At 52.9% G+C, this 23,646-nt stretch overlaps 3 protein-coding genes across 12 annotated transcripts; all 3 read right to left on the minus strand.

The window, feature by feature from the left end:
- Positions 1–1,237: 1,237 nt before the first annotated feature.
- Positions 1,238–7,109, minus strand: FAM189B (family with sequence similarity 189 member B). 5 transcript variants are annotated; one of them, XM_036826673.1, is made up of 12 exons: positions 6,333–7,109; positions 6,079–6,135; positions 5,770–5,880; positions 5,543–5,662; positions 5,266–5,373; positions 4,538–4,710; positions 4,308–4,407; positions 3,903–3,972; positions 3,095–3,640; positions 2,429–2,497; positions 2,069–2,322; positions 1,238–1,977 (listed from the first exon to the last, which is right to left on the minus strand). In XM_036826673.1, the coding sequence occupies exons 1-12, from the start codon at positions 6,555–6,557 to the stop codon at positions 1,804–1,806; spliced, it is 2,007 nt and encodes a 668-aa protein (XP_036682568.1). In that variant the 5' UTR covers positions 6,558–7,109; the 3' UTR covers positions 1,238–1,803. The 5 variants fall into 5 exon arrangements, with proteins under 5 accessions (XP_036682568.1, XP_036682480.1, XP_036682640.1 ...); XM_036826585.1 differs by having other exon boundaries at positions 4,538–4,713; XM_036826745.1 differs by lacking the exon at positions 6,079–6,135 and having other exon boundaries at positions 4,538–4,713.
- A 597-nt stretch (positions 7,110–7,706) lies between these two features.
- Positions 7,707–12,172, minus strand: SCAMP3 (secretory carrier membrane protein 3). Its single transcript, XM_036865120.1, has 9 exons — positions 11,896–12,172; positions 11,484–11,561; positions 10,705–10,827; positions 10,499–10,619; positions 9,909–10,037; positions 9,304–9,463; positions 9,094–9,195; positions 8,451–8,568; positions 7,707–8,172 (listed from the first exon to the last, which is right to left on the minus strand). The coding sequence occupies exons 1-9, from the start codon at positions 11,959–11,961 to the stop codon at positions 8,026–8,028; spliced, it is 1,044 nt and encodes a 347-aa protein (XP_036721015.1). The 5' UTR covers positions 11,962–12,172; the 3' UTR covers positions 7,707–8,025.
- A 463-nt stretch (positions 12,173–12,635) lies between these two features.
- CLK2 (CDC like kinase 2) lies at positions 12,636–22,027 on the minus strand. Of its 6 annotated transcripts, none has more exons than XM_036865064.1 (13): positions 21,730–22,027; positions 19,954–20,123; positions 18,971–19,199; positions 18,189–18,276; positions 17,769–17,835; positions 17,478–17,594; positions 16,499–16,665; positions 15,183–15,277; positions 14,408–14,537; positions 14,221–14,303; positions 13,981–14,060; positions 13,704–13,794; positions 12,636–13,168 (listed from the first exon to the last, which is right to left on the minus strand). In XM_036865064.1, the coding sequence occupies exons 2-13, from the start codon at positions 20,121–20,123 to the stop codon at positions 12,983–12,985; spliced, it is 1,503 nt and encodes a 500-aa protein (XP_036720959.1). In that variant the 5' UTR covers positions 21,730–22,027; the 3' UTR covers positions 12,636–12,982. The 6 variants fall into 6 exon arrangements, with proteins under 6 accessions (XP_036720959.1, XP_036720968.1, XP_036720985.1 ...); XM_036865073.1 differs by having other exon boundaries at positions 18,189–18,273; positions 21,730–22,001; XM_036865090.1 differs by having other exon boundaries at positions 18,189–18,273; positions 18,971–19,196; positions 21,730–21,990.
- Between the last annotated feature and the right edge of the window lie 1,619 nt (positions 22,028–23,646).

Here is a 23,646-nt window from a genome sequence, read left to right on the forward strand (position 1 = left end):
GGGTGGGAGAGAGGGTGATGACTAGGGCTAGGTAGCTGGTGAGACATGGATGAATTCAGGGTAGGATCAGATGTGTTGGATGAGGGAAAAGAAGAAATGCGGGTGATTCCCAAGCTTATGGAAAGTGCAGCTAGGTGAGTGATGGTGCCACTTATTGAGATGGGAATGTTGGAAGAGGAACAGGTGCTGGGGTGGGAATCAAGAGTTCCACCGTGGCCATGTTGAGTCTGAGAGGCCCATTAAATATCCAAGCAGAGATGTCAAATTGGAGGTTGGAGCTCATGGAGAGGTAAAGGAGAGAGTTATCCACGAACACATAGATGGCCTTTAAAGCCATGGACCTTGATAGGGCCACTTACAGACTGGAGGTAGAAAAAAGAAGAGGGCCAAGGGGAGCGCCCTGGAGCCCTCCAGTGTTAAGCGGTTGGGCAGAGGTGTGAACTCTGACAAATGATACCAAGACAGTAAAGTAGGAGAAAAATTAGGAGAGTATGATGTTTTCAAAGACAAGAAAGGGAAAAATTCAAGAGGAAAGATGCTGATTATCTGGGTTAAATGCTTCTTAGAGGTCAAGTGAAATGCAGGCAGAGAATTGGCCAGTGGGTCTAACTTTTTTGCTTACTGAAAAATTTGTCAAGAGCAGTGCCTGGGGGCTTCCCTGGTGGTGCAGTGGATAAGAATCTGCCTGCCAACGCAGGGGACACAGGTTCGATCCCTGGTCCAGGAAGATCCCACATGCTGCGGCGCAACTAAGCCCGTGCGCCACAATTACTGAGCCTGCGCTCTAGAGCCCGCGAGCCACAACTACTGAAGCCCGCGTGCCTAGAGCCCGTGCTCTGCAACAAGAGAAGCCACCACAATGAGAAGCCCAGGCACCGCAACAAAGAGTAGCCCCCGCTCGCCGCAACTAGAGAAAGCCCACGTGCAGCAACGAAGACCCAACACAGCCAGAAATAAATAAATAAAATTAAAATTAAAATTAAAAAATTAAAAAAAAAAAAAAAGAGCAGTGCCTGGGGAGAGGTAGGGGAAGGAGCCTGATGGGAATGGGTGAGGAGAGAATGGATGTTCAAGAGTGGAAGGAAGGAAGAGAAAAAATGTTTGGCTATGAAAAGGGGCAGAGACATTGTGTGGTAGCTGGAAACAGATATCAGCGTCTTGAGAGTTTTCATAACTATGAGAGATGCTAGAACAAATTTCAAAGGTGACAAAGAATGATCCAGAAGAGAAGGGAAAATTGAAATTTATTGAAGCCTTACTTAGTGTGTTAAGAGCTTTACAAACTTTCATCCTCACAATGTTTTACAGATCAGGCAACTGAGGTTAAATAACTTGCCCAAGATCATGCAGCTAAAGGTGGCAGAGCTGAGAGGCCACCCAGATTTTTCTGACCCTTCATGCCTCACCACCCCATTGCACAGGCATACAGCCCCTTGTGCTCGAACAACCGGGACATGCCTTTGCCCTGGCCACAGGGCCCGTGGTGAATCAGAGAGAGTTACTCTCATGCTGGAGGAACAGGGCTTTATTTTCCTCCTCCAACGCTGTAAGCAGGGGCATCTCTCCGCACAGCCTGAACACCCATGCAGCGCAGGACAGAAGGTCTCCCCAGGCTGGAGGGGCAGAGGCAAGCAGCAGGAGCCCCTAGAGGTAGGAGGGAAAGGGATACTTCTGGGGGTGTTCAGCAGGTTTCTTTTTGTGTCAGCCAGTGCAAGGGGGTGCTGGAGGCTGCTGGTCCCAACCAGCTGGTGCCTGTGGCCCCAGCATTCATCTGGATCTGTTCAGTGTGGGAGGACGCCCAGGTCAGAGCCCAGTCTCCTGGCTGCCCCCATTGAGGCTGAGGCTGTGGGGGCGGGTGCCACGCTCCAGCCTGCGGCCAGACAGGAGGCGTCTCAGGGAGGAGCCGGAGCTGAGGTCGCCGCAGCTGCGAAGGTGGAGGCTCTCTCGGCCTGGCCGGCCCCATGGGCTCCGGGGCACCTAGATGGGGCCACAGGAAAGAGCATCAGTGTGGCCCCACCTGAAGCACCAGGCTTTCCCGGGTGTCTTCACTGGATTCCCCTCACTCTACCTGCTTATGTCCATGGGCTCCACTCCCATTGGGGTCTGGGGCCTTCCTAGACATCTGGAGGAAACGAGTGACCAAGCCCCGGCCTGGCCAGCTGCCCTTCAGGTCCCCCAGGGAGTGGGCAGGTGCAGGGCCCGAGGGCAGGGGGACCTTCTGGAAGGTGGGCATGGGGTGCCGTTTCTCGGCTGAGCGAGCACGTAGCAACTTGGGGGAAGGGCAACGGGCTAGACGGAAGAGGCAGGCTTCAGAGCAGAGCCCTGGAGAGAGAGAGAGAGAGGGAGAGTGGGTGGAATGGGAGGTGCAGAGAAGGCCAGGCAGCACTCCCCTACCCACTGCCCCCTGGGCACCAACCATATGCCTCACCTGTATCTGCAGAGGAAATGGAAGCAGCTTCTTCCTCAAGCACTTTGGTATAAAGGTCCCTGAATTCAGCTGAGAAGGAAGACAGAGACAGGGACTGAGTGGGAGCGCTCAGTAGATGCGCCCGCCAATCTCACGGCCCTCCTGAGAACTCAAGCCCAGATTCCACACCCCATTCCCAACCAAGGGGGCATCATCTCTGCTCAGGTCCGCCAGCAACTAGATGGTACAATCCACCAAATCAGGGACTAAGGCGCTATCGTGCCCTGCTGCAGCCTCTCCAGTACCTGGCACATAACGGTAATGACAAACACTTTCTGTGCCAGGGCTAAGCACTTGACCTGCATCTCTCCTCAGTAACTCCACAGTACCTGTGGTGAGGTACTGTTATTATACCTGTTTTACAGGTGAGAAACTGAGGCTTGGAGAGGGTAGGTAACTAGCCCAAGCTGGGAACTGTGAGACTGCGTTCCAAAACCCAAATCCTCTTCTTTTTGCCACTAAGCTATTGATGTATTTCTAGGAGGTGACATAAGAAGTGTCTACTGCAGGAGTGAATTCACCCATTCTTCCTCCCCAGGGGCCTCAACAGTGTCCCAAATCCTGGTGGGTATCACTGGCCCTCTAACTCCCAGTGCCTGCCCTCTCCTGAATCTTGTGGCGGCTCACCGGTGTCGCTGGAGGTGGTGATGCCCGGGTCACTGTGGGACCGTGGCAGCAGCAGCGGTGGTCGGGGAGCCGGCTGAGGAGGCCGGTGCCCCGGTGGGGTGAGGGAACCTGAGCTATCGCTGAAGCGGCGAACCGGGGCTCGGGGGGGCGGGGCTGCAGCTGGCCGGCTGCCTCCCCGGGGGACCCGCCGCCTCAGCTCGGGGAAGCAGGGTCCCACCCAAGGCGGCCAGCCCTCCAGCCGGTGGCAGCTTCGGGCAGCTGTGGGGGCACCCAGCGGGGGTGGGGCCTCGGGGGCAGAGCAGGAATAGGAGCGGGCAGCTCTCGGGGGCCGCCGGGGCAGGGGGCTGTCCTCAAAGGGGCCCCGCAGGCCGCAGTCCAGGCTGAGGCAGTAGCCGGCGCGGCTGCGCTGAATAGAGCGGAAGAGCACGTAGTCAACGGAGCGCACGGAGCCCTGCAGCTCCAGCAGGCACGAGTCCTCCGACGGGCTGGAGCCCCCAGGGAGGTCACCGATGGCTGACAGCACCAGAGACCCGCTGTCCATGGACACTGTGGGTGGTAGGGGCTGCCGGGTAGCACCAGCCTGGCCGCGCAGGCGGTTCCTCTTTTCTCAGGCCCAGCCTCTTGCGGGCCATCCTGCCTCCAGTTTTATCTCAGAGGAGACAGCTAAGCCCAGGATTGCAAGAAGCCCCAGCCCTCATTTGTCCCTTAACCACCCACTCGGTCTCGTCTCTCCCCCTCTGCCCCCCACACCCAGCTCTGCTATCCCAGGCATCCCAGACCTTGTCCACCCTCCCCACTTTCTGCTCACCATCTACAATGGAGGCCACTCGCTCACAGATGCAGGAGCCATCATGAAGCTGAGGATCAAACAGAGTGGCCTGCAGAAGACACAAGGGTCAAGGGTCGAGCCCTACACACTGATTAGGCCATCCCATAGGCTGCACAGAGCTCTGGAGACCTAGATTCCAGTCCAGCTTTGTCACTTTGTTCAAGTCACTTATGCGGGCCTCAGTTTCCACATCTGTAAAATGGAAATAATAGTTCTTACCCCACCCACCTCGCCAAGCTCTCAAGCAGATCAAAGATGACAGTGAATGTGCTAGTGCTATAAAGATCATGAGAGCTAGTATTATCTTTATCCAGTGACAGCAGCTCACCCAGCTTTTCAGGCTCTATCTCTGACTCCCCAGCCCACACCAAGCCCTGCTCTCACCTGGCTGTCTCCTCGTAGCCCCATGACGGCCTCATAAGAAGGGGGGCAATCAGTAGGATACAAGGGCACCGGGCTGTCCATGGAGCCATTGTAGGTGATGCTGGCAGGATGAGGGAGAGGGTCAAAGCCCGGGAAAGAACTCCTATTCCAAAAAAATCTCTCCCCACCAATCCCCGGCCTCAGCCCCAGTCGCCTTCCTTAGTTTCCCCACAGATTCCACCTGGCCTCACCTCTGTGCATCTGTTTCTGAGCTGCAGGTGTACTCTGGGGGATAGTAGGGCGGCGGGGGCACAGGCGGTACAAATTCCTCCAAGTCCAGCATGGTGTGTAGGAGAGGGGCTGGGGGCGAGGATGTACAGCCCAGAGGCCCCAGAGGACCTGAGACTGAGCGCTCAGGGGCCAACTGCTGGGGAGCAAGCAAGTCAGCAAACTTGGTTTCTGGGAATACAGCTCCTTGGCTCCCAAACTCCTCTCTCATCTACATTTTCTGGCCCCACCCCCTCCAAGAAGCTCAGTTCTGGCCCCTTTGCCAAAACCAGTTCCTCCTCTAACCCCGCCCCAGCAGAAGACCTTCAGCTCTTGCCCTGCCCATCTAGAAAGTCCTCCTCTACATGGACCTTTCTGCACCCAGAATCACTATCTGTTCTCTGTCCCCACCAGAACATCAACCCATTATCCCCACCCCCATCTAAGACCTTCCTGACTCCGCCCAACTTTTAGTCCCACTCTTCAATGCCCCCAGACTGGCATCACATACTTCTCTTACTCCCTGTCATTTCCCTCCTCACCTTCCTTTGGACCCCCTAAATAACCCTGCAACAGACATGCCTAATAGGTGACCCACAGCCCCTGGTGCTCAAAAGCCAGCACTGTAACCATCACCCCTCAAGCCCAATCCCAGCATACACACCCTGCCCGCATCCTACCTTCTTGGCCTTGACCCCGGCTCCCCACTCACCGTGTGCACAAGGTCCAGGGAGAAGATTTGGATGCAGCAAACAATAGCAGAGAGAGTACAGATTATGGCGGCACAAACCGTGAGCCCACAGACGCTAAAGAGCAAGTTCTGGGGAAGGCAAGAGAGAGAGAGGGATGTGAGAGGAGCCTGGGGTGGAGTAAATCCCACAAACTCGGGGCCTGTGAGGACTCCAGGAGGAGGCAGAAGGGTGAGAACCAGGAAGATGGCGGGAGAGGAAGGAATGGCGGAGGGGGGGAAGGGGGGGGTGCATGCTCACCTTGAGGGCCCCTCGGGCTTCATCACAGGTGGAGTTAGGGGCAACTTTCAGTTCCTGCCCTGACTCTGGACAGGGCCGCAGTAGAGGAACAGGAGGGCAGCACACACAGACCTTTCCGTCCTGAGTGGGAGTGGAGAGGGTGAGGCAGCCTGAATCAGGACAAGCCCAGGTTGTCCTGCACACCTCCCCCAACCAGCACTCTCAGGCTCTCTTTCCTCAGATCTCACCAAGATGCATTCTTGGAAGTCTCGGGCCAGCTGAGCGTTTTTACAGGAGAGAACAGAGCCAGCCATGCTGAGCATGACACAGAGCACCGAAAGCAAGGAGAAGAAGGAAATCTGGGGGAAACAGGGCACAGACTCAGGGCTGGGACCCCAAGAGTACTCTCTACCGCAGATGAAGCCACCCTCCTTCACAGACATTTGTGCCTGGACAGCATGAATGGGAGAGTCAATTCCCTTTTCGAGGGCATAAATAGGCATCCCCTCAGGTGCTAGGCACCTGCCTCCCCGTGGGCATCAGACCCTGGCACCTACCACTAGAGTGAACGGCCGCTTCCAAGACACAATGCCAACCACCCCGGAAAACGCCAGCTGGGGATAGAGTGGGCACAGGCTCAGCCTGACAGGGGAGGCACCTGAGTGAGCCCCTCACCACAGGGTGCACCCAGCTCTGTAAGGAGGAGGAGGACCAGGAGAGGGAGGAGAGGCCAGGATTTGGACTGGCAGCTGGTGTGGAGGGGTGGGGCCCGAGGAGCCTCCCCCACCCAACAACTGTGCACCCAACTCACCGAGAATCCAGCCCAAGACGGGCAGGATCTCTTGACGCTCTCGGTGGTGGTGACAGATGAGGCCACCATGCTGAAGGTGACCACCAGGATGCCCAGGAGCACCTGAGCCAGCCCCAGCGTGAGCAGAGCCTGCAGCCAGGGTCGGTGGAGGCGGAGGTGGGTAAGGCCCCGGGTGCTGGGCCGGCTAGTCAGTGAGCGGCTGGAATCACTAGGCGAGGGCATCATGCCTGCCGCCCGGTTGCCTAAGCCTCGCTCGGCTCCCCCTGACGCTTGGGAGCATCTCAGAGGCGCCCAAGGCCTCGTCCTTCCTCCTCTCCACCCCCCTCGCTCTAGACCCCACCCCCTGGCTGGGTCCCCTGGGCCATGGCCCAGGGACTCCAGCTGAGGAGGGGGCCAAGGGAGGGGCGTCACGGAGGGGCCCCGGAGTGCTCCCTCCCCACCACGGGCACTGGACGGGCACCGTGCCCGGGACGGCGATGAGGACGCGGGGGCACCGGCTCATCGCATCTCCCTAGAGAAGAGAGGCGCCGAGAAGGGCCGGTCCGGGAGTGAAGAGAGGGCGGCGGTCCGGAACCCAGGGAAGGGTGGGAAGGGTGAAGGCGAGAAGGATGGGAAAGAAGTCTAGAGAAGAGGGGAGAGGCGGCGTGACTCTAGAGGCGCAGTCGGTGTGCCCTCAGTGTCCAGTGGGATCCGAGGCTGCCTGGTGGGGAGAGGCTGCGGCGGTGCCGCCGCCTCCTGGGTCGCCAGCCCCGCTCCCCTGCCCACCACACCCCCGCTCCCCCAGCTCGGCTGCAGCAGGTCCGGGACTGGAGGCGGGGGATGGGGATGGGATGGTGCGGGAGGAGGGGCATGGTGCGAGGGCCAGCGCGGTGCACCCCGGGAGTTGTAGTCCCCGCCAGAGACCCTGTGGGAGGGGGAGAGGGAAGGAGGGAGGGAGGGAGGGAAGGAGGGAGGGAGGGAGGGAGAGGGAGAAAGAGAGAGGGAGGGAGGGAGCAGGAGGCAGGGTTGCAGGGTGAGCTGGCCGCCGGAGCTAGCAACGCTTTCGGCTCCCACTTGAGCCCCACCCAGCCTCTCAGGCCCCTTGGCCTGCTGTGTTCCCAGCAGAAGTATAGGCTCCTTCCCTGTCATTAATGGAGAGGGGTAGGGAGCTGGGCTCCCTGGCAGCTCCGCGATTCCACCCCAACCGTGGACTTCCCTCCCTCTTCCTGCGCCTGCCATCATCGTACTCTGCTGCCCCATCCCTGAGAGCTCTCCATTTACACTAAGGCCAGGTCAGACCTTCCCTCTGGAGTCCACATTCTGCTTCCATTCTAGTCTCCTCCACTTTCTCTTCCATAAGGCCTAGTTCCCATTAAAATTCCAGAAACGGTGTGATTTGTGTTCCAGTTCCACTTTCTTTTTATTTAAATAACCGAAGCAACAGCCTTGGCACAGCAGAAGGAAGCTGGGTTGGGGTGTGTAGAGGTGGCAGCAGTGTGGCCTGATTGGGGGAAGGGGAGTGGGAGGGAAGCAGTGACTGGGTCACACTGGGCTCCCCACACCCTTAAGTCAGGTTCAGCAGCCATGGCTGTGGGACTGGGGGCACTATAGTGAAGACATCAAGTAGTGACGTCTCATCAAGTCCCAGAGACCTCAGGGATGGGGGCTAGGTCACCTCCCCTAAGTGGCAGGGCCAGGGCATCCCAGTTAGGGGTCACGGTGCCCGGAAGGCATTTTCGGCAGCCCCAGCGGCTGCATTGGCAGCTGCGGTTCGCACCACAGGGTTGGAGAAGACACCAGCTGCAAATTCTTGCTGGGCCTTCTGAAAGCTGGCACCTGTGCGGCGATACAAGGAGTGGATCTGCAAGTAGAGGCATAGACTTTACAGCACGTTCTGGCCACTGTTACCCCACTCCAATCTAACACCATCACCACCACTCACCAGCCTGCAGCTCTAGCTTTTCCCTCGTGGCTCCCTACCAACCCACACCCACACATACCCCACAACACCCACCTCCCAGGTCCATTAGCTGAGAACCCATCCCTCAGCCTGGCCCTCCCCAGTTGCTCCTGAATGTTCCACCCATGCCCCTAGGGACACATGATCTCACTCTCCTGGCCCCACCTACAGCCCCTCACCCGCTTTAGCATCACAATTCCCAGCACAGCAATGCCAGTGAAGAACAGGGCAACCAGCAGCATGAGCACAGCTACAGCTGTGTTGGCCTTCAGCACCGTCAGAACAGAGATCCAGCCACTGTAAGGAGGAGAAAGCATGTGGAAGTGAAGAGGGGCTGCTCACAGCTGGGTCTCTGTCCCCCCAGCTTCTCTGCTGGTTATGTCTTCCCACCAGGGGCCGTTTTCCTGTCAGTCTGGCAGCTTTCCATGCACCGCAATCCCAAACTACACCTACTCTCTTCACAGTTTAATCCCAGCTCCTGAACGATCAGCTCCCAGCTCTCCAAGCTCTTCCAGACATCCTCACTCCAAACAGACCTTTCTGTTGAGGATTCTTCCTCTTCTCCAACCATGGTTACACATGTCTCCTCCAGGAAGCCTCTTCAGATTGACCACAGCCATCTTTCCCTTAATCTATGTCTGTTGAGAGTTGTGTCTGGGCTCTCTATCATGGAGGACATCTTGTCTCTCTGGTTAAATTAGCACCTCCCAAGGATAAAAACCACATTTCCTTTTTCTGAACAACTCCTATGCCAGTACCCAAGGCTGACTTGGTCTACAGGAGTGGGAGGAAGGGGTGAAGGTAGATGGCAGCCTCACAGACCTGAACCCCCAACCTGGGATGCCAATGGCCTGGAGGACAAACAGAACATCCTGGACGAAGAAAATGAAGAAGAAAACGAAGAAATTGAATGAACTGTCACTCCTGCAAAGAGAAAGAAAGGGAAGTGTAGGCAAAGAATTAGCGTTGGAGAAGCAGAATGGGACCCATCCAAGTCCCCTCCCTGCCATCATCCCCACTCCCCCTTCTTACCGGAAAGCCTTATACATGGGGCGGTACCAACAGACAAAGGAGCAGGGGGTGAAAAGGAGGATCCAGAGGATAGAGAGCCCAAAGCCTGAGCCATTGTTGGTCTCCACACAGAAGTCGGCCAGGCAGGCAAGAAAATTCAGGAGAAGAGCCAGAGTGCTGCCTAAGGGTTAGAGGAACAGGATGATGGGTCAATGAAAGCTCCTTTCCCTAGAAGCCCACCCCACAGCCCTCACCAAATGTGGCAGAGTAAGGAAAGGAAGGCGGCTTCTGCCTTCATAGGATCCTCAGTAGGGGAGACAGAGCTAGCAAATCTCAATCATGTGTGATCCCCTTGGCAAAGACGTTTAAATGATTCAGAATACGTTTATGCATAAGGACAAGGGGAAGGGGGAGAGGGCAAGAATATACATTTGCTAGAAGGCTGGAGAATAAGTTCTAAATGCTATAAAAGGAGTAATCCAGTAAGATTCCTGGAGAAATGAGCCTTAAACTCAAATGCTGAGGATAGGTGAAGTGTCTAGTTCTGGGTGAGTGGGCTCCAAGAAAAGAAAGATGTACAAGTTACTACCTGTACTCTTCCTTCAAAAAGGCTTCTCACTACTCACACATCCAGAGGTAGTACATGGTGGATACTGTCTTCTGAAATTCTTGGGGGATCTCCATGGAGATATCCTGGAAAAAGCAGGGCTGAACTGGGCAAAAAGAAGGTAGAGGGGGCCAATTGTTCTGTCGAGCTGTAAGGCACAAAAAGAGCAGGAGGATCTCACAAGTGAGACAGAGACCAACAAATCACTCCCCCTTCCTTTCACCTCCGGTCCTCTCTTCTATTTCCAATTTGAGGGTTCAAAGAAACAAGGGCAAGTGGCAAAAGTTATTTTAATACTGAGTGTTTATTAGGACTTGTGTTTATTATGACTTACAACTTCTAAGCACTGTGCCCAGCATTTTGTATAGATGACTTTGTTTAACCCTCACAACAATCCTGTCAAACAGGTACAAACATTATTCTCATTTTACAAGTGAGGAAACTGAGGCACTCAAGATTAAATAACTTGCCTAAGAGCTCACCCTTAATAAGACATAGCACCCAAATTCAAACTCAGCAATCTGGCTCCAGTGCCCATGCTCTGAGGTCCTTTTTTGAGACTTCGAACCTGTCAGATGCCCTCCCCAACCCTATCAAGGATCCACTTACTAGCTGTGCCCCCGAGGGCAGCATGCTGGAGTTCTCGCTCCCTACGGTCCAACTCCTCTGCCTTCCGGTTGAGCTCCTCCTGCTTCTTTAGCAGCTCAGCTGTGGCTGCTGCAGCTGAAGCCTGACCAGTATGAGCAGAGGGCAATGTGAGTCCTGAACCCAGGGCTGGCCCCTCTCCTCAACCCCTACCCATACACCCCCTTTACCTGGGTGCTGTAGGAGCCATAGTTCTTGGGTTCTGTGGGGCTGAGCTTTCTCGAAGACTGCAAAGGGGGAGCTGAGGGGGGAGCTATCGGAACAGGGGCAGGAGGCTCATAGCTTGGTGGTGGCTGTTGAGTTTGGAAAAAACCTTAGGGATCATCTAGTCGTTCATAACACAGGAATCTAGAGTCTACTTGAATACCTTTAGACCTAGAACTCATTACCTAAGGTGGCAGCCCCTCCCCCAGTTGTTAGAAAGCGAGTTCTTGTGTTTGTATCAGAGAACTCTTTTACAACCTGCAGCAGCCCCCATAACCTCTCACATCGAGTTCCTTAGCCAGGACTCAAAGCACTTATCTACCGTATCAACCTCCTTAAACTTTTAAAAACTCTTACCTTTTTCTATTGCAGTGAGACAAACAGGTCTAGTCTTTTTCATCCCTTGTTTTCTAACTGTATATCTAAACATAGTTTGTTTTCTCCGCAACTCCAACCGGCCCCATCCCTTTTCTTCTTCAAAAAAGGCTCCCCAGACAGGGTCTTCATCAGGCCCTGCCAGGCTCCAGGTCCTCCCAAGACTGACATTTAGAGCTCAAACCGATGGATCCTTGGCCTTAGTGTCTTTAGAAGGATTAGGCATCCCATGGCAGACTGGTCTCTCTCAGGGAGCTAAGATCACGGTGTTTCTTCCTTTGCGTGCAAAAAAGTCCCCTATACCCCAACAAAGTGGGCCTGTTAGCATACCCTACCCTTCCTCGCTCGCCCGTGCTCTCCAGAATCTCACCTCCCGGGTCTCAAAAGGGTTGTAGACGTCAAGCGTGGCATACTGTGTGCTGGGTCGGTGCTGGATCACAGCTGGGTCCTGTGGGCAAAGATCTGGGGCTCAGCTGGCACCTGGTGCCTCTGGGGGAACTAACAGGGGCCTCTTCTCAATTGCTGTGGCTCCAAGGACTGCAGCTTGGGGCCCACGCTGTTGTCCCCATATTTGCCCCCAATCCTTCACGCCACACTGCCAGTACCAGCTCCTTAAGGGGCAGGGCCCGCCCCCCCAGGATGCTCACTGGTCTGGAGTAGTCGTCACTCCCACGTGGCGGCCCTTCCTCGGATCAAATGTCACGAACGGGAATACAAGTTAGCCCGACCCTCTAGACTCGAGAAATTACCCCAGCTGCCCCAAAGAGGCCGGCGCAAGTCACCTGAAAGGGGTTGTCAAGCTCGCCGGGCTCGGCGAAGGGGTTTCCACCGTCTCTGCTTTGAGCCATGTTTGCAACTTCCGCTTGGGCCGCCCCCTGCCCTCCACGCCCCTGCCGCGGCAGTGGCGGCGGCCGTGGCTCTCAGAGCTCCCTCCGCTCCTCTCGGTCCGCCCCGCTTCTCTGTGCACGGATTGGCTTTACACACCGGAAGGGTCACAAGGATCCCTGCAGCAGCAGGAGGGTTGCGCCTGCGTCTCGGTCAAAGGCAAAGAGGGAAGTGCCCCACGTGACACCTCTAACTCAGTCTCGGTACCCAAGTACCGCCCCTTCCCCACGTGATTTCCCTCAATTAACGAACTACACCTCCCAGCAGGCCTCGCGTCAGAATCCCTGTCCCTCCTAGTCTTCCGAGACATACGACCGGGGTCTTCCGACCGGTGGTGGTAGTCTCCCAGGAGCCCAGTTGAGCACATTTTTTTATCTGGATTTCTGGCTTTATCCTGGGGCCCAGCCTAAGAGCTACAGTAGTCGAACCTCCTTCCCAAACCTTATCATTCCAGATAACCCTTATCACCGTCAAGAAATGTTACCCACCCATCACTCTCCTCCCAAGACAAACCGGACAGGTAAACTGGTGACCCGACTATGGTTAATTTTGGAGGGTAAGATGGGACTCCCTTCGTTGCCAATCTTCTCATCCCTCCACCCCAGGACCCCCAAACCTCAAACTCCAGGGATGGGGGTCAGATGAAGCACGTCATTTTATTTCACAAAGACTGTACAAAATTCCTTATAAAACATGGGATAGATGCCATCTGGTTACCTCATTCTGCCCCCATCCAACTCAGTTGTGAAAGGGCAAGTGAGGGTGGGAAAAGTGTGAGATGGAATAGCATTATGTACAAGGCAGGGGTTGAAGCGATAGGTCCAAGTTCTTTCATATTTACACTATTTCACATATTCACAAGTACATAGGGAGCCAGTAGGAAGGAGTGGGCTCCGGCTCTGTTCTCTTGTATAAAAAAGCACCAGTGTCCTGGACTGGACACCCACTGCTGTTAGAGTGGCAGGGGGGCCCAGGGCCTGATCGTCACCGACTAATATCCCGACTGGAGTCCCACAACTTGGCGGTAGGTGGCTCAGCCCGAAGGCGGGCGAAGAAAGGGTGTTGAAGGGCTTCGCCCAAGGTCAGCCGCTTAGCAGGTTCATACTCTAGCATGCTTTCAATCAGATCGAAGAGCTGGTGGTGTTCCTCTGCCTCTGAGGTCAGATACCGCTGGTGGTGGAGGGCAGGAAAAAGGTGAGGCACGATGCCTTACAAACCCTGCGTTCTTCAAGGCCCTAGATTTCAATCCTGAAGGACCACGGCTCTGCTTGCTACCATTATGAATGACCACACCGTGACCATTTCTGATGTCACAGCTCACCCTACCTTCCCACTAGCACAATTATTCCTTCATACTCTTTGAAAGTTCTACTTGTATATCCTTGTCAACTTCATGAATCTTCTTTAGCTCCTCAATAAAATGTAACCTCTTCAAAGGTAGTTTATTCTTTTTTGCCTGACCTAAAGAATCCAGGACATTGCTTTCATCTCTGGTTGGCTCAAGAAAAACATGGCTGTCTAACCTCATTCCCTCCATAAAACCACTCCCTCTTATCTCTCTTCTATCAACAAAAGATGTCTTCTTTCAGTTTTCCTCCCCTTCTTTCCTAACCCTCTGCTTGTGAAATGCATTCCAGGGGCAAAACACCTTAAGAAGAAAGTGACCTCTGGGTGGTGGGCACAATTTATTCCCAGCCCAGCTCACCCGAAGTGGTTTGCAGTTTTCTCGAACGTAGCGCCCAGCTGATGTGTTCTCATCCCAATCCAGGCGACCCCGATAAAAATATTTCTGCTTCCTAGAGGGGAAGGGGAAGTTGAGGAATCAGGAGGTTCCTCTTTTGGTGGGATGATTCCCTTCTTCCCCCATCTCAAGAGTAGCTGAGGGGAGGGCAGGTGTCAAAGAAAAAAGAAAACGATGTGATAGAGACCAATTTTGTGGAGAGAAAAGGAAAAGGGTTAAGTCCCTCCCACTTGAGGTTCACCTTGTCTTTCGGATCATCCGGGAAGGGATAGGACCCAAGATCCTTTCCATCATGGCTAGATGTTCTCTGTTGTCATGGGTCTGGGAAACAAAGACAAAACTGAGCATGGGACGGAGAGGGGATCCTGAGGTCTAGCCACCAAGAAGATAAGCAATGTGGAGTGAGCAGGCAGCTCCTCAGCAGACAAGGAAATTAGGTAGGAGAATACCTAGTGGTCATATAAAACACCCCACCACTTACTTGGAAGAGGGTGAAGCCAACATAGTATTCGAAGATGATGCAGCCTATACTCCACACATCACAAGGCTGAGACCAGCCCAACTCTGGGTAGGAATGGGAAGGAAAAGGTACTGTGAGGCTCAGGGGGCCCTATCCTCACCACCACACCCCCTCACATACTTGGACAACCTTGCCCTTCCCCCCTTACCGAGGATGACCTCTGGTGCTCGGTAATGGCGGGTGGAGACAATGGTACTATGGTGTTCATGGTCAAAGGTGGCACTGCCAAAGTCTACCACCCGCACAGCTGTGCTCTTCACACTGCGCTCATCTCGCTTCTAGGAGCAAAGCAGGAAGAACATGAACCTCTGCACCGAGACTAAGAGAATGAACAGACCGAGCTTCTACCACTATTCTCTAAAGTGCTTCTGAGCCTTAAAAAAACAACTTTGACCTCCTGCCTGCTCCCACACATGCCTTCTGCTTTACAGCCGCCCCCATAGCCAGCAGACTACTTTAGGAGTGGGGGAGGAAGAAGATTTAGGAATAACTGTGGAATATCATGCAAGTCTCTATGCATCTGAAGAGTACACCCAAGTGACTAGTGTACAGTATTTGTGAAAATATATAGCAGGTAGCAAAGTGAGGAATAGCTTCCTTAGCTGAGATCTCCATGATCTCCAGTTAGTCAGTGGAGCTGACCTTTCCTTACAGAAAGAGAAGGAAGCCCAAACCAAGAACCTTGAATGCATTTTCACTCTACTGGAAAGTTAACTGAGGTTCTTTTTCCAAATTCTCTTCCAATTTAAGTCTTATATCTCTCCCCTTCCATCTATTCTGGTACTGCAGTTTTACTCAGTCAGAGCCAGAGCAGAAAATGTGGGAGAAAGAAGTAAAAGGGAGGACAGAAAGGGCTAAGAGAAAGGCAAAGTGGCATGGCCACCTGTGCCCACTGGCCAAGGGGTGGACCCTGTCCATCTTACCTTCTCTAGGTTGTAGGTGAGTTCGTAGTCCGAATTCACAAACAGAATATTTTCAGGCTTGAGGTCCGTATGTGTCAGCTTGTTATCATGGAGGACTGCAGAGGAGAAGGCCAGGTCAGGGTTGGTCCAGGTGGCCAGAGCTAACTGGTACCAGCTGACCCCAGGCTTGGTCACCTAGCTCAAAGCTGGTGAGAAGGCAGGTCCAGAAGCACTAGGCTGCTTTCTGCTCTACATCCAAATAAAATGCCTAGTCTAAGAAGCCCTGTACTTATTTAATTTTTGAATTTTATTTATTTTTTATACAGCAGGTTCTTATTATCTGTTTTATACATATTAGTGTATATAGGTCAATCCCAATCTCCCAATTCATCCCACCACCACCACCCCTGCCACTTTCCCCCCTTGGTGTCCATACGTTTGTTCTCTACATCTGTGTCTCCATTTCTGCCCTGCAAACCGGTTCATCTGTACCGTTTTTCTAGGTTCCACATATATGCATTACTATACGATATTTGTTTTTCTCCTTCTGACTTACTTCACTTTGTAAGACAGTCTCTAGGTCCATCCACGTCAGAAACCCTATACTTATTAACGTCAGATATACATGTACTTCTCAACCAATGTATAAAGATGGCTTGCTATGGGTTGTATTTTTTTTTTTTTTTGCCACACCATGTGACACGCGGGATCTTAGTTCCCCAACCAGGGATTGAACCCACACCCCCTGCAGTGGAAGAATGGAGTCTTAACCGCTGGACTGCCACGGAAATCCCTATGGGTTGAATTTTTGTAGTGACTTTGACATGCGTCCGTCTGACTCCTGTGAATTCAACTCTGTGAAACTGTACTGTTATGAAGACTCAAGAGGAAGTATGTACTAGTCCCTACCTGGCCCCTTGGCTGCACTACTCCCTGCTCCCGCCTGGTTTGCTGGGAACAGAGAGCACTCTCAGCTCAGACAAATGTAAACCTCTAGCTTGAGGAATCTTTCTGTCTCTTTGTGCTTGCTGCCTGACTTACACTTTCCCAAGGAAGGGGAATAAAGGAAAAAAGAGGTAATTAGGTGCTTTGACTTCAAACACTTTCTCTTCCAGCTCCTGCTAGGTTGAATGTGGAGTAAGAGCAATCAGTGATGGTAAGGACATCAGTGAAGGAGTTAAGTCAGAAGAGAAAGAGATGTCAACATGACAGTGAACAGAAGAACTGCAGATAATTGAGTTGACTGTTTAGGGGCTTCAGCAGTGCACAACTGAGACAGAAGAGGTCCAATGGAAGGAGGGGCTGCCCCAGAGTCCGCCTCGGCCCGCCCCACTCACACTTGACGGCCTGGCACAGCTGGAAGGCCATGTGGCGCACTTGGTGGATGGGGTAGGGCAGGTAGTTGTTGTCTTTGAGGAAATCGAAGGTGCTAAGGCCCAGAAGCTCAAAGGAGATACACATGTGGCCATGGTAGTCAAACCAGTCAAACATCTGGACACAGAGGCTGGGAAGAGAGATGGGGGAAGGGGGATGTCTGATGAGCTCCCATCTGCCCACCACCCCTCCAACAAAGAGGGACTGCATAGCTGTTGATTCCACATACTTGTATAAAAACATGCCAGCTATTATCACCAAGAAAATTCAGTTCAGCTAAGCAGTGGCCTTTCTGACAGACCCAAGGAGAGAAGTACTACCTGTGAAACTTCAAGCCATTTTCCTGCAACATTTTAAATAGTTAAAAAAAATTCTATTTGCTGAGGAGCTGCCAAGCACCAGGCTTCAGTGTGGACCATAAATTGTCAAAGTGCCACTTCTGCATTCTGACCCCAACTCCCGCTCCTGAAATTCACTCACCATCAGCCATCATTGGGCCCATGTTTATACCTACTTATGTCTTTGCTTAATACTCTTATTCTACATTTGGATTATGGAATGTGTGTGAACAGAAAAATTACACATAAATGTCTGTGGCTTAATTAGCATAGTTCTAGGTACTAAAAGCACAACTAATTTTTTGACGAAAATGTTGATTCTCAGTCTCAGGCCCATTTCCAGGGCATATCCCTACTGAGGCCATCTTGGGTCGGAGCCAAACTGCAGAGCAATCTAACTGCCCTGAAAACAAGGGGAAAGGATTAGAGAATGTCACAGACCCTCCCTTCCTGCCTTAATGTTCTACTACTCTAAGATGATGAACAAAAGATGGATGGATGAGAAGGTCTACAACTCCCCTGCCTGTCTAGTACAGGTCGGGAAGGTTTTCCTGTGTAGGGGTGGAGCCTCTCAGACTCCCCACATACTCCTTCACTCACTTACTTCTTGTTGTCAGGATCCTTCTCATTGATTTTCTCCAGCACATTGATTTCAAGTCGAGCTGCTTCCTTGTACTTTTCCACATTTTTAATGATCTTCAGGGCAACTCGAGCTCCGCCCCTATAGGATGGCAGGAGAGGCTTTTGCTGGAATCTCAAGAACATCTCAGACTGAACAGGGCTGCCTGGGGATTAAGATATCCTACCTCTGGCTCATTAGCAAAATAGCCCCAGATAACCCTCACTACCTCTTTATGGCTACCAGGTGTGTAGTACAGAGGGGGCTGACAGTTACCTGCGATGGTCAACACATTGTACAACTCGGCCGAAGGTCCCCTCTCCCAAGGTGCTTACAATTTCATCTGAAATGAAAAAGAGCAGGGTCGGGGAGAGGGAGGGAGAGAAGGTGGGGAATGAGCTGAGTTCGAAGAAAAAAGGGTACAGCAACCTGGGGTGAGGAGATGAAGGAAGGGGGAACAGATACAGATGGTCACAGGGGAAGAAAACCCCTGCATGATTCCCACCACCTTTAACCCAGGGGCCATGAGAGCTGGGAGTGGACAGCAGAGGTCAATTCTCAACAGCAACTCAAACCACCCAGATAAACAACACCACTGAGAAAAGGCAAAAGAGGCTGTGACTTGGGTTGGCTCGGGACGTTAGGATGGCTATGGGACCATTACAGGCTATAGGATTGTTACGATTTGGCTTGTACATCGCTCTTGTAGCCAGTCCCCGACGTGGTAGATGAGGTGGCCCTCAGCGTCGTCCTCTACACTCTTGGCTCTCCGGCTGCTGTGCTGCTGTCGGGGGGCGGGGGGGGTCGGAGCAAGCCAGGTGTCGGAGCGGGGGCCGGAGGGAGGCGGGGTGGGTGGTGGAGGGGTCACCGGTCACAGGCGCCCAGCCAGGGGGGACAGACGATGATGGGGGACAGTGGAAGGGAACACGTCAGATGCAGTAAGGCGGATCGGGGTGAGAAGAGAGAGCGGCGCATAATCCCAAGGCCCCAAACCCAAAATGGGAACGGGGAGAGGCACGGGCAGAGCAGAGAAGTGGTGTCGTTGCCAATGTCACCCACAACCCCATGCTCTACACGATGCCCTTCCAGGCGGGCACAGGTCTCCCCTTGCCCCCACCCAAGCCCACCTGCTGATGGGGCCATGAAGTCCAGGGCTTGGGGGAGAAAGGCAGTTCACAAGCAAGGTCCCCATTAGAAAGTGGAGGCCTTGGGGGGTGGAGGAGCCGCTCCCAACACAATAAGCCCAGCATGCCAGGGAGGGCACTGGGGCTCACAAATGCTCTGTGCCCATCAATCTCCAAAGCAGATTCCAGGGCCCTCCAAGAGTCGGAGAGCTTCCAAGAGAGTAGACAGACTCAGTGCCCACCTCAGTGTTCATGCCCCAAATGCTCAGATGAGAACAAGGATACTTCTCACTTACCAGGGTCCCAGAGGGCTGAAGAAGAGTGGGGAGAGGAAGGGCCTGGGCTGACACTCACCGAAGATGAGCGGCTGAATGTCCGGCTGCGCCGCCTCCGCCGTCTGTGCTTCCTACGGCTGCTGCGCTGGCTGCGGTAACTGCTGTTCTCCCGATGATATTCGTAGGAATGCCGGTAGTCTGTGTCATAGTAGGCTTCTCCCCGATCCCGGCTGTAGTCGTTGCGCCTGTAGCTGCCACAGTATCGCCGGTCATACGCCCTCCGGTCGGATGAACGATCATCATAGCTGCTGTTGGACAACAAACACCCGTTAAGTGTATCTGTTCAGGCCACATTCCTTGTCATACCATGTAACAAGGTCCTCCCTCACCGAGGACAAGGAGTATCGCTAGAAAAGTTGCTCTCACACACTCAAGTCTCTCTGTGAGGACCAAGGCCCAGGGCAGTGAAGTAACTAAGCACAGAGGAGGATGCCCACACCTGCACATCACCAAAACCTCTGAAAACACCAGCAGAACAACTCCCTCTGAGGGCCTCCTCCTCCCCTCCAGTGATGCAATGGAATAAACAGCCATTTCTTTTTTGAGCTATTCCTGACTGATATCCAGCTTTGCTCCAAACTATCCCTAACCCATCCCTCCCACTGAACATGCTGCTAAGTTATTAAAACCATGGAGACCTAACTTTGTCTTGTCTATTAGCTCATTAGCTACCTCTAGCCCCTAGTTCTTTGCACTTGCTTTCCCTTTGTCTGGGACACTTCTCTCGTCTTTCAGACAAGCTTAGATGTCACGTTCTCTGGGACGTTTTCCCTGAACTACACATCTTGCCCCACTCCAACCAAACCTGTTGGATGCTTCCTCAGCCCCTTACTATATACTTCCTCTATGATAAGACTCTTAACACCAGTGTAAATGGGTTATTTTGTTATCAGTTTTGAGCATAACCTTCCACCAGCTACTTAGCTTGAAACCAATAAATCTTTGTTGAATAAACGAATAAGTGAGTGGGCCAAGTGTGAGTTTCTCTTCCTGAAGCCTCACCTCCGGGAACGGACATGGTAGCTGTCTTCCCGTCGGCGCCGCCGTGTCCGGTCACTGCTGCTTGACCAGGAGCGGCTTCTTCGTCTCTTATGCTTTCGGCTCCGATAGTGTTCGTGGTAGCTCCCCCGGCTGCCTCTCTCTGAAGAGTGGTATCTTCGAGGATGAGGCATCTGGAAGGGAAGGAAAAGTAGCAATAGTGGGGCGAGCTCTGAGTTTTCAGAAGTGCCCTCCAAGGACTGGCTGCTCCAGAGATGCTACGCTGCTTTCTGCTCTTCAATTTCTACTTTTTTTTTAAACCACTCACAACTTCCTCAGTCCTCCTCTGTGCTTACAATTCCTCCTTAATGGAGTATATATATTCACCTACTAACTCTAGCTAAAAACTTTAGGAATCTTCCCCCCCACTCAGCTCATTGCTCTATTCTGATTTCCCTCAAACATGCCTTTATGAAGACACTTAGGTCTGGGCCACAGCTCATTACAGTTGAGACTGTGTAACTGATAAAGACTGCAACAGTTCATCATTGGCTGGTATCTAGGATAGATATGTGCCACGCTAAGTTCCTCATAACTCAACAAAATAATGCTTTACCACACACTATTATCACAAATGTTTTACAATCATTAAAAGTGTATCTTATCTCCCCAAATAGGCCATCCATGTCCTGAAGGCAGGAATCCAGTTTCCCAGGTTTCTACATATAGTTGTATAAACCAAATATAAGCAAGTTCCAGGGATCGGGGTCTGGCCCTTGAACTATCTTAATCATTTCTCACATCACTGGCCAAATCCCCCTTGAATGGTTTTAAATACATGTGGCTCCAAGCTGCAGTCAGCTTCCCATCCAGCCCCTCCCCTTTTGTGCTTACTAAGTACAGAATAACTGGTTTTTAATTAATATCAGCACCAGTTGGCTAAAAGCTGGCCACCTTCTGGTTATTGGAATTGGAATGGCATAGTGCACAAATCCTTTTTTTCCTTCAAGGAAAGAATCAGAGAGAAATCACTGTCACAATCCAGGAATATGAGAAGAGGAGGGCAGAAAGCAATTAAATAGGCCCAGGGACAGAAGTCTTGTGGGGGGGCAGGATTAGGTGTGGAAAAGGCATGACTCCAACATCTGGCTCCCACTCTGAGCTACTTCTCAAATTGAGGACGGTGGCATTTGATTCATTCCTGGCCTAACAGGGCTTGTAGGAAACCAAGAAGATGCAAGCACAAGATTCTCCCAGGTAATCCAATCTTGCTTAGCACAGCTACACAAATGTCATCTCACCATATACATACTGCCACCAAAGTCCCTCACAGGCTGTCCTTCTCCACATTCCCCAAAGGATCTCCAGCCTGCAACCTTTCTCAACTTGTGCATCTTTTTCTTTCTCTTTCTCACTCAGAAAATCCAGAAATAACTCCTAGGGTAAAAAACTCTTTCCATATCCTCCAAGTGACACAGTGGTGTCTTCCCCGTCTCCGGCTTTGGTCCAACTTTGATATTCTGCTCTTTCTCATCTCTGGAACCACTCCTATCCGTACTCCATCACCCCTTCTCCTACTTTGATCCCTCCCAACTTCCCCACCTGTCTTCCAGAATACATCTAAAGTAGGTCGACCTTCCATCTCATCTTCCTACTCCTCACCTCTGCCACTTCCCGGTTCTCAGCCCTCCCTCTCTCCTAATTTCGCCCCGACCCCTTGCCCCCAATCCAATCTTCCCGCCCGCCCCGCGGTCGCCATCTTTCCGCGCGGCCCCGCGGCCCGCCAGCCCGCGCGCTCACCGTTCTGGCGGCGAGGCCCGTGCGCTTGTCCCACAGGAAGTCCGTGATGGCGGCGGCACTGAGGCCGGAGTCCCGGCACCCCCGCGGCGACGAAGTGCGGCTCCACCCCCCTAACCCGAGACCCTGGGACCTCCCGCCTAGTTCCCGGCCTCCGCTCCAGTCCCGCCCGCCCCGGCTCCGTCCCCGCCCCCAGGATCCGCTTGGCGCCGCTCGCACCGCCCCCGCCCGGGGCCCGATCCCAGCTCGGTCTCCGGCTCTGGCCTCTCCGATCCGCCGCCGCCACCGCGAGCGAGCACGTACGCACGCACGCACGTCCTGCGTCGCTTCCCAGCTACCCCTGGGCTCCGCCCCCAGGACCGCGCACGCCAGCGCGTCCTCGCGTAGCTCGCGGCAGTCCGCCCGTGAGAGCGGAGGAGGTGCTAGGGTGGAAGTTCATGGGGGCGGGGAGAGAGTCGTCGGGGATTACCAGGCCCGCGCCCCCCGTCCCCCTTCCCGCCTCGTGTCCTTCCGTATCCTTCCTCGATCTTTTACCTATTTCATGAGACTTCTGTGGCTTGTTTTGTTAGGTTTGGAGGTTGAAAAGAAGGGGTTGTTGTTTACGGAATGTCGCCGCTCCGCAAACCTTTTGAGACTTGGTGGTGAGGTGTGATTCTCAAGCATAGCCTGTGAAAGTTCAGTTCTTAAAACAGTTCGGCAACCTAACAACAGCAAAGAAGGGCTCCCACCTTTCCTCCTGAGCAAAAGCTACGCACGTTTCGGGGTGGGTGGGGGAGCGGAGTATGGCCTTGGAGGAAAGGTTTGAGAAATGGAGGGGTGGAGAATCAGGTGCCAAAGAAAGGGAAATTTTTTGAGAACTTTATGTTACGTACTTACACATGATATATGAGAAGTGTAAATTTACTGAATTTAAAAAATAGGAAAGAGAAGGAGACCTTGAGACAAACTGGGCAGAGTTAGAGACGCTATAGAAGGAATTGAGAAATAATAAGGGAAATGAAAAAAATAACCTGAGGATAACTATATTCAAGTAAAATATCTGAGGGGAGCCAGGATGGTGGATAATCAGATGGAGCTTACATCAGTTGGCCAGAAATGGTTTAGGAAAAGTTTCCTAAAATAGAAGAGGAAGAATAATTAAGGGGTGAAGAGGGCAGTGTAGTTCACTTGCTCTTCCATGAACACTTCCCTTATTCAACAAGCGTTTACTAAGTGTTCACTATGTGTCTAGCATTGTGGCAGGCGTAAGGCTTTTGTTCTTCACAGCTTCACAGTCTAACGCAGGGGTCCCCAATCCTCGGGGCCATGGACCTGTCCTGTCAGTGGCCTGTTAGAAACCAGGCCACACAGCAGGAGGTGAGCGGCAGGCGGGCGACCAAGCAAAGCTTCATCTGCCATTCCCCATCGCTCCCCGTCGCTCTACTGCCTGAACCATGCCCCCATCGCTCGCATTACCACCTGAACCATCCCCCACCCCACCCCCCATCCGTGGAAAAATTGTCTTCCAAGAAACCAGTCCCTGGTGCCAAAAAGGTTGGGGACCGATGGTCTAATGGAAGAGAAAGACCTGTAAACAAATGTTGGCAGCTGTGTGACAAGAGGTGTTATAAACAGCGGTGCCCTCGTCACTGTAAGGAAGCTGTAGACTAGACCCTAGCTTGGGAAAGTAGAGTTATAAATGTGTTTCTATTTAAGTTTCCTAGAGGAGATGACATCTGAACCAACTGTTGGAAAGTGAATTGGAGGAGAAGGATAGCAGGCAGAGAATATATTTGCAAAGGTCTGGAGACAAAGCAGAACAAAACATTTAAACAGAATTGGACTCCTGGCTTTCAAGAGAGGGACTATCACAATAAAGGTTGTTGAAACTAGGTCCAAATTTTGCAGGGCCTTGTATGTCATTCTAGGGAATTTAACTGT

The sequence above is a fragment of the Balaenoptera musculus genome, chromosome 1, assembly GCF_009873245.2.
Source record: "Balaenoptera musculus isolate JJ_BM4_2016_0621 chromosome 1, mBalMus1.pri.v3, whole genome shotgun sequence".
NCBI classification, from domain to species: domain Eukaryota; kingdom Metazoa; phylum Chordata; class Mammalia; order Artiodactyla; family Balaenopteridae; genus Balaenoptera; species Balaenoptera musculus.

What these genes read in the sequence shown, in the direction of transcription:
- SCAMP3 (XM_036865120.1), bottom strand. Translation starts at nt 11,961, where the DNA reads ATGGCTCAAAGCAGAGACGGTGGAAACCCCTTCGCCGAGCCCGGCGAG. An exon ending in ATGGCTCCTACAGCACCCAG is followed by an intron (nt 10,620 to 10,704) that starts GTAAAGGGGGTG and finishes CATACTGGTCAG; the next exon opens with GCTTCAGCTGCAGCAGCCAC. An exon ending in ATCCCAGGTTGGGGGTTCAG is followed by an intron (nt 8,569 to 9,093) that starts GTCTGTGAGGCT and finishes TCCTCCTTACAG; the next exon opens with TGGCTGGATCTCTGTTCTGA.
- FAM189B (XM_036826585.1), bottom strand. Translation starts at nt 6,557, where the DNA reads ATGATGCCCTCGCCTAGTGATTCCAGCCGCTCACTGACTAGCCGGCCC. An exon ending in CCCTGGACCTTGTGCACACG is followed by an intron (nt 4,714 to 5,265) that starts GTGAGTGGGGAG and finishes CTTGCTCCCCAG; the next exon opens with CAGTTGGCCCCTGAGCGCTC. An exon ending in CACCACCTCCAGCGACACCG is followed by an intron (nt 2,498 to 3,094) that starts GTGAGCCGCCAC and finishes CTTCCTTCTCAG; the next exon opens with CTGAATTCAGGGACCTTTAT.
- CLK2 (XM_036865064.1), bottom strand. Translation starts at nt 20,123, where the DNA reads ATGCCTCATCCTCGAAGATACCACTCTTCAGAGAGAGGCAGCCGGGGG. An exon ending in AAGGATCCTGACAACAAGAA is followed by an intron (nt 16,666 to 17,477) that starts GTAAGTGAGTGA and finishes CTCTCTTCCCAG; the next exon opens with CCTCTGTGTCCAGATGTTTG. An exon ending in AAAACTGCAAACCACTTCGG is followed by an intron (nt 13,169 to 13,703) that starts GTGAGCTGGGCT and finishes CTCCACCACCAG; the next exon opens with CGGTATCTGACCTCAGAGGC.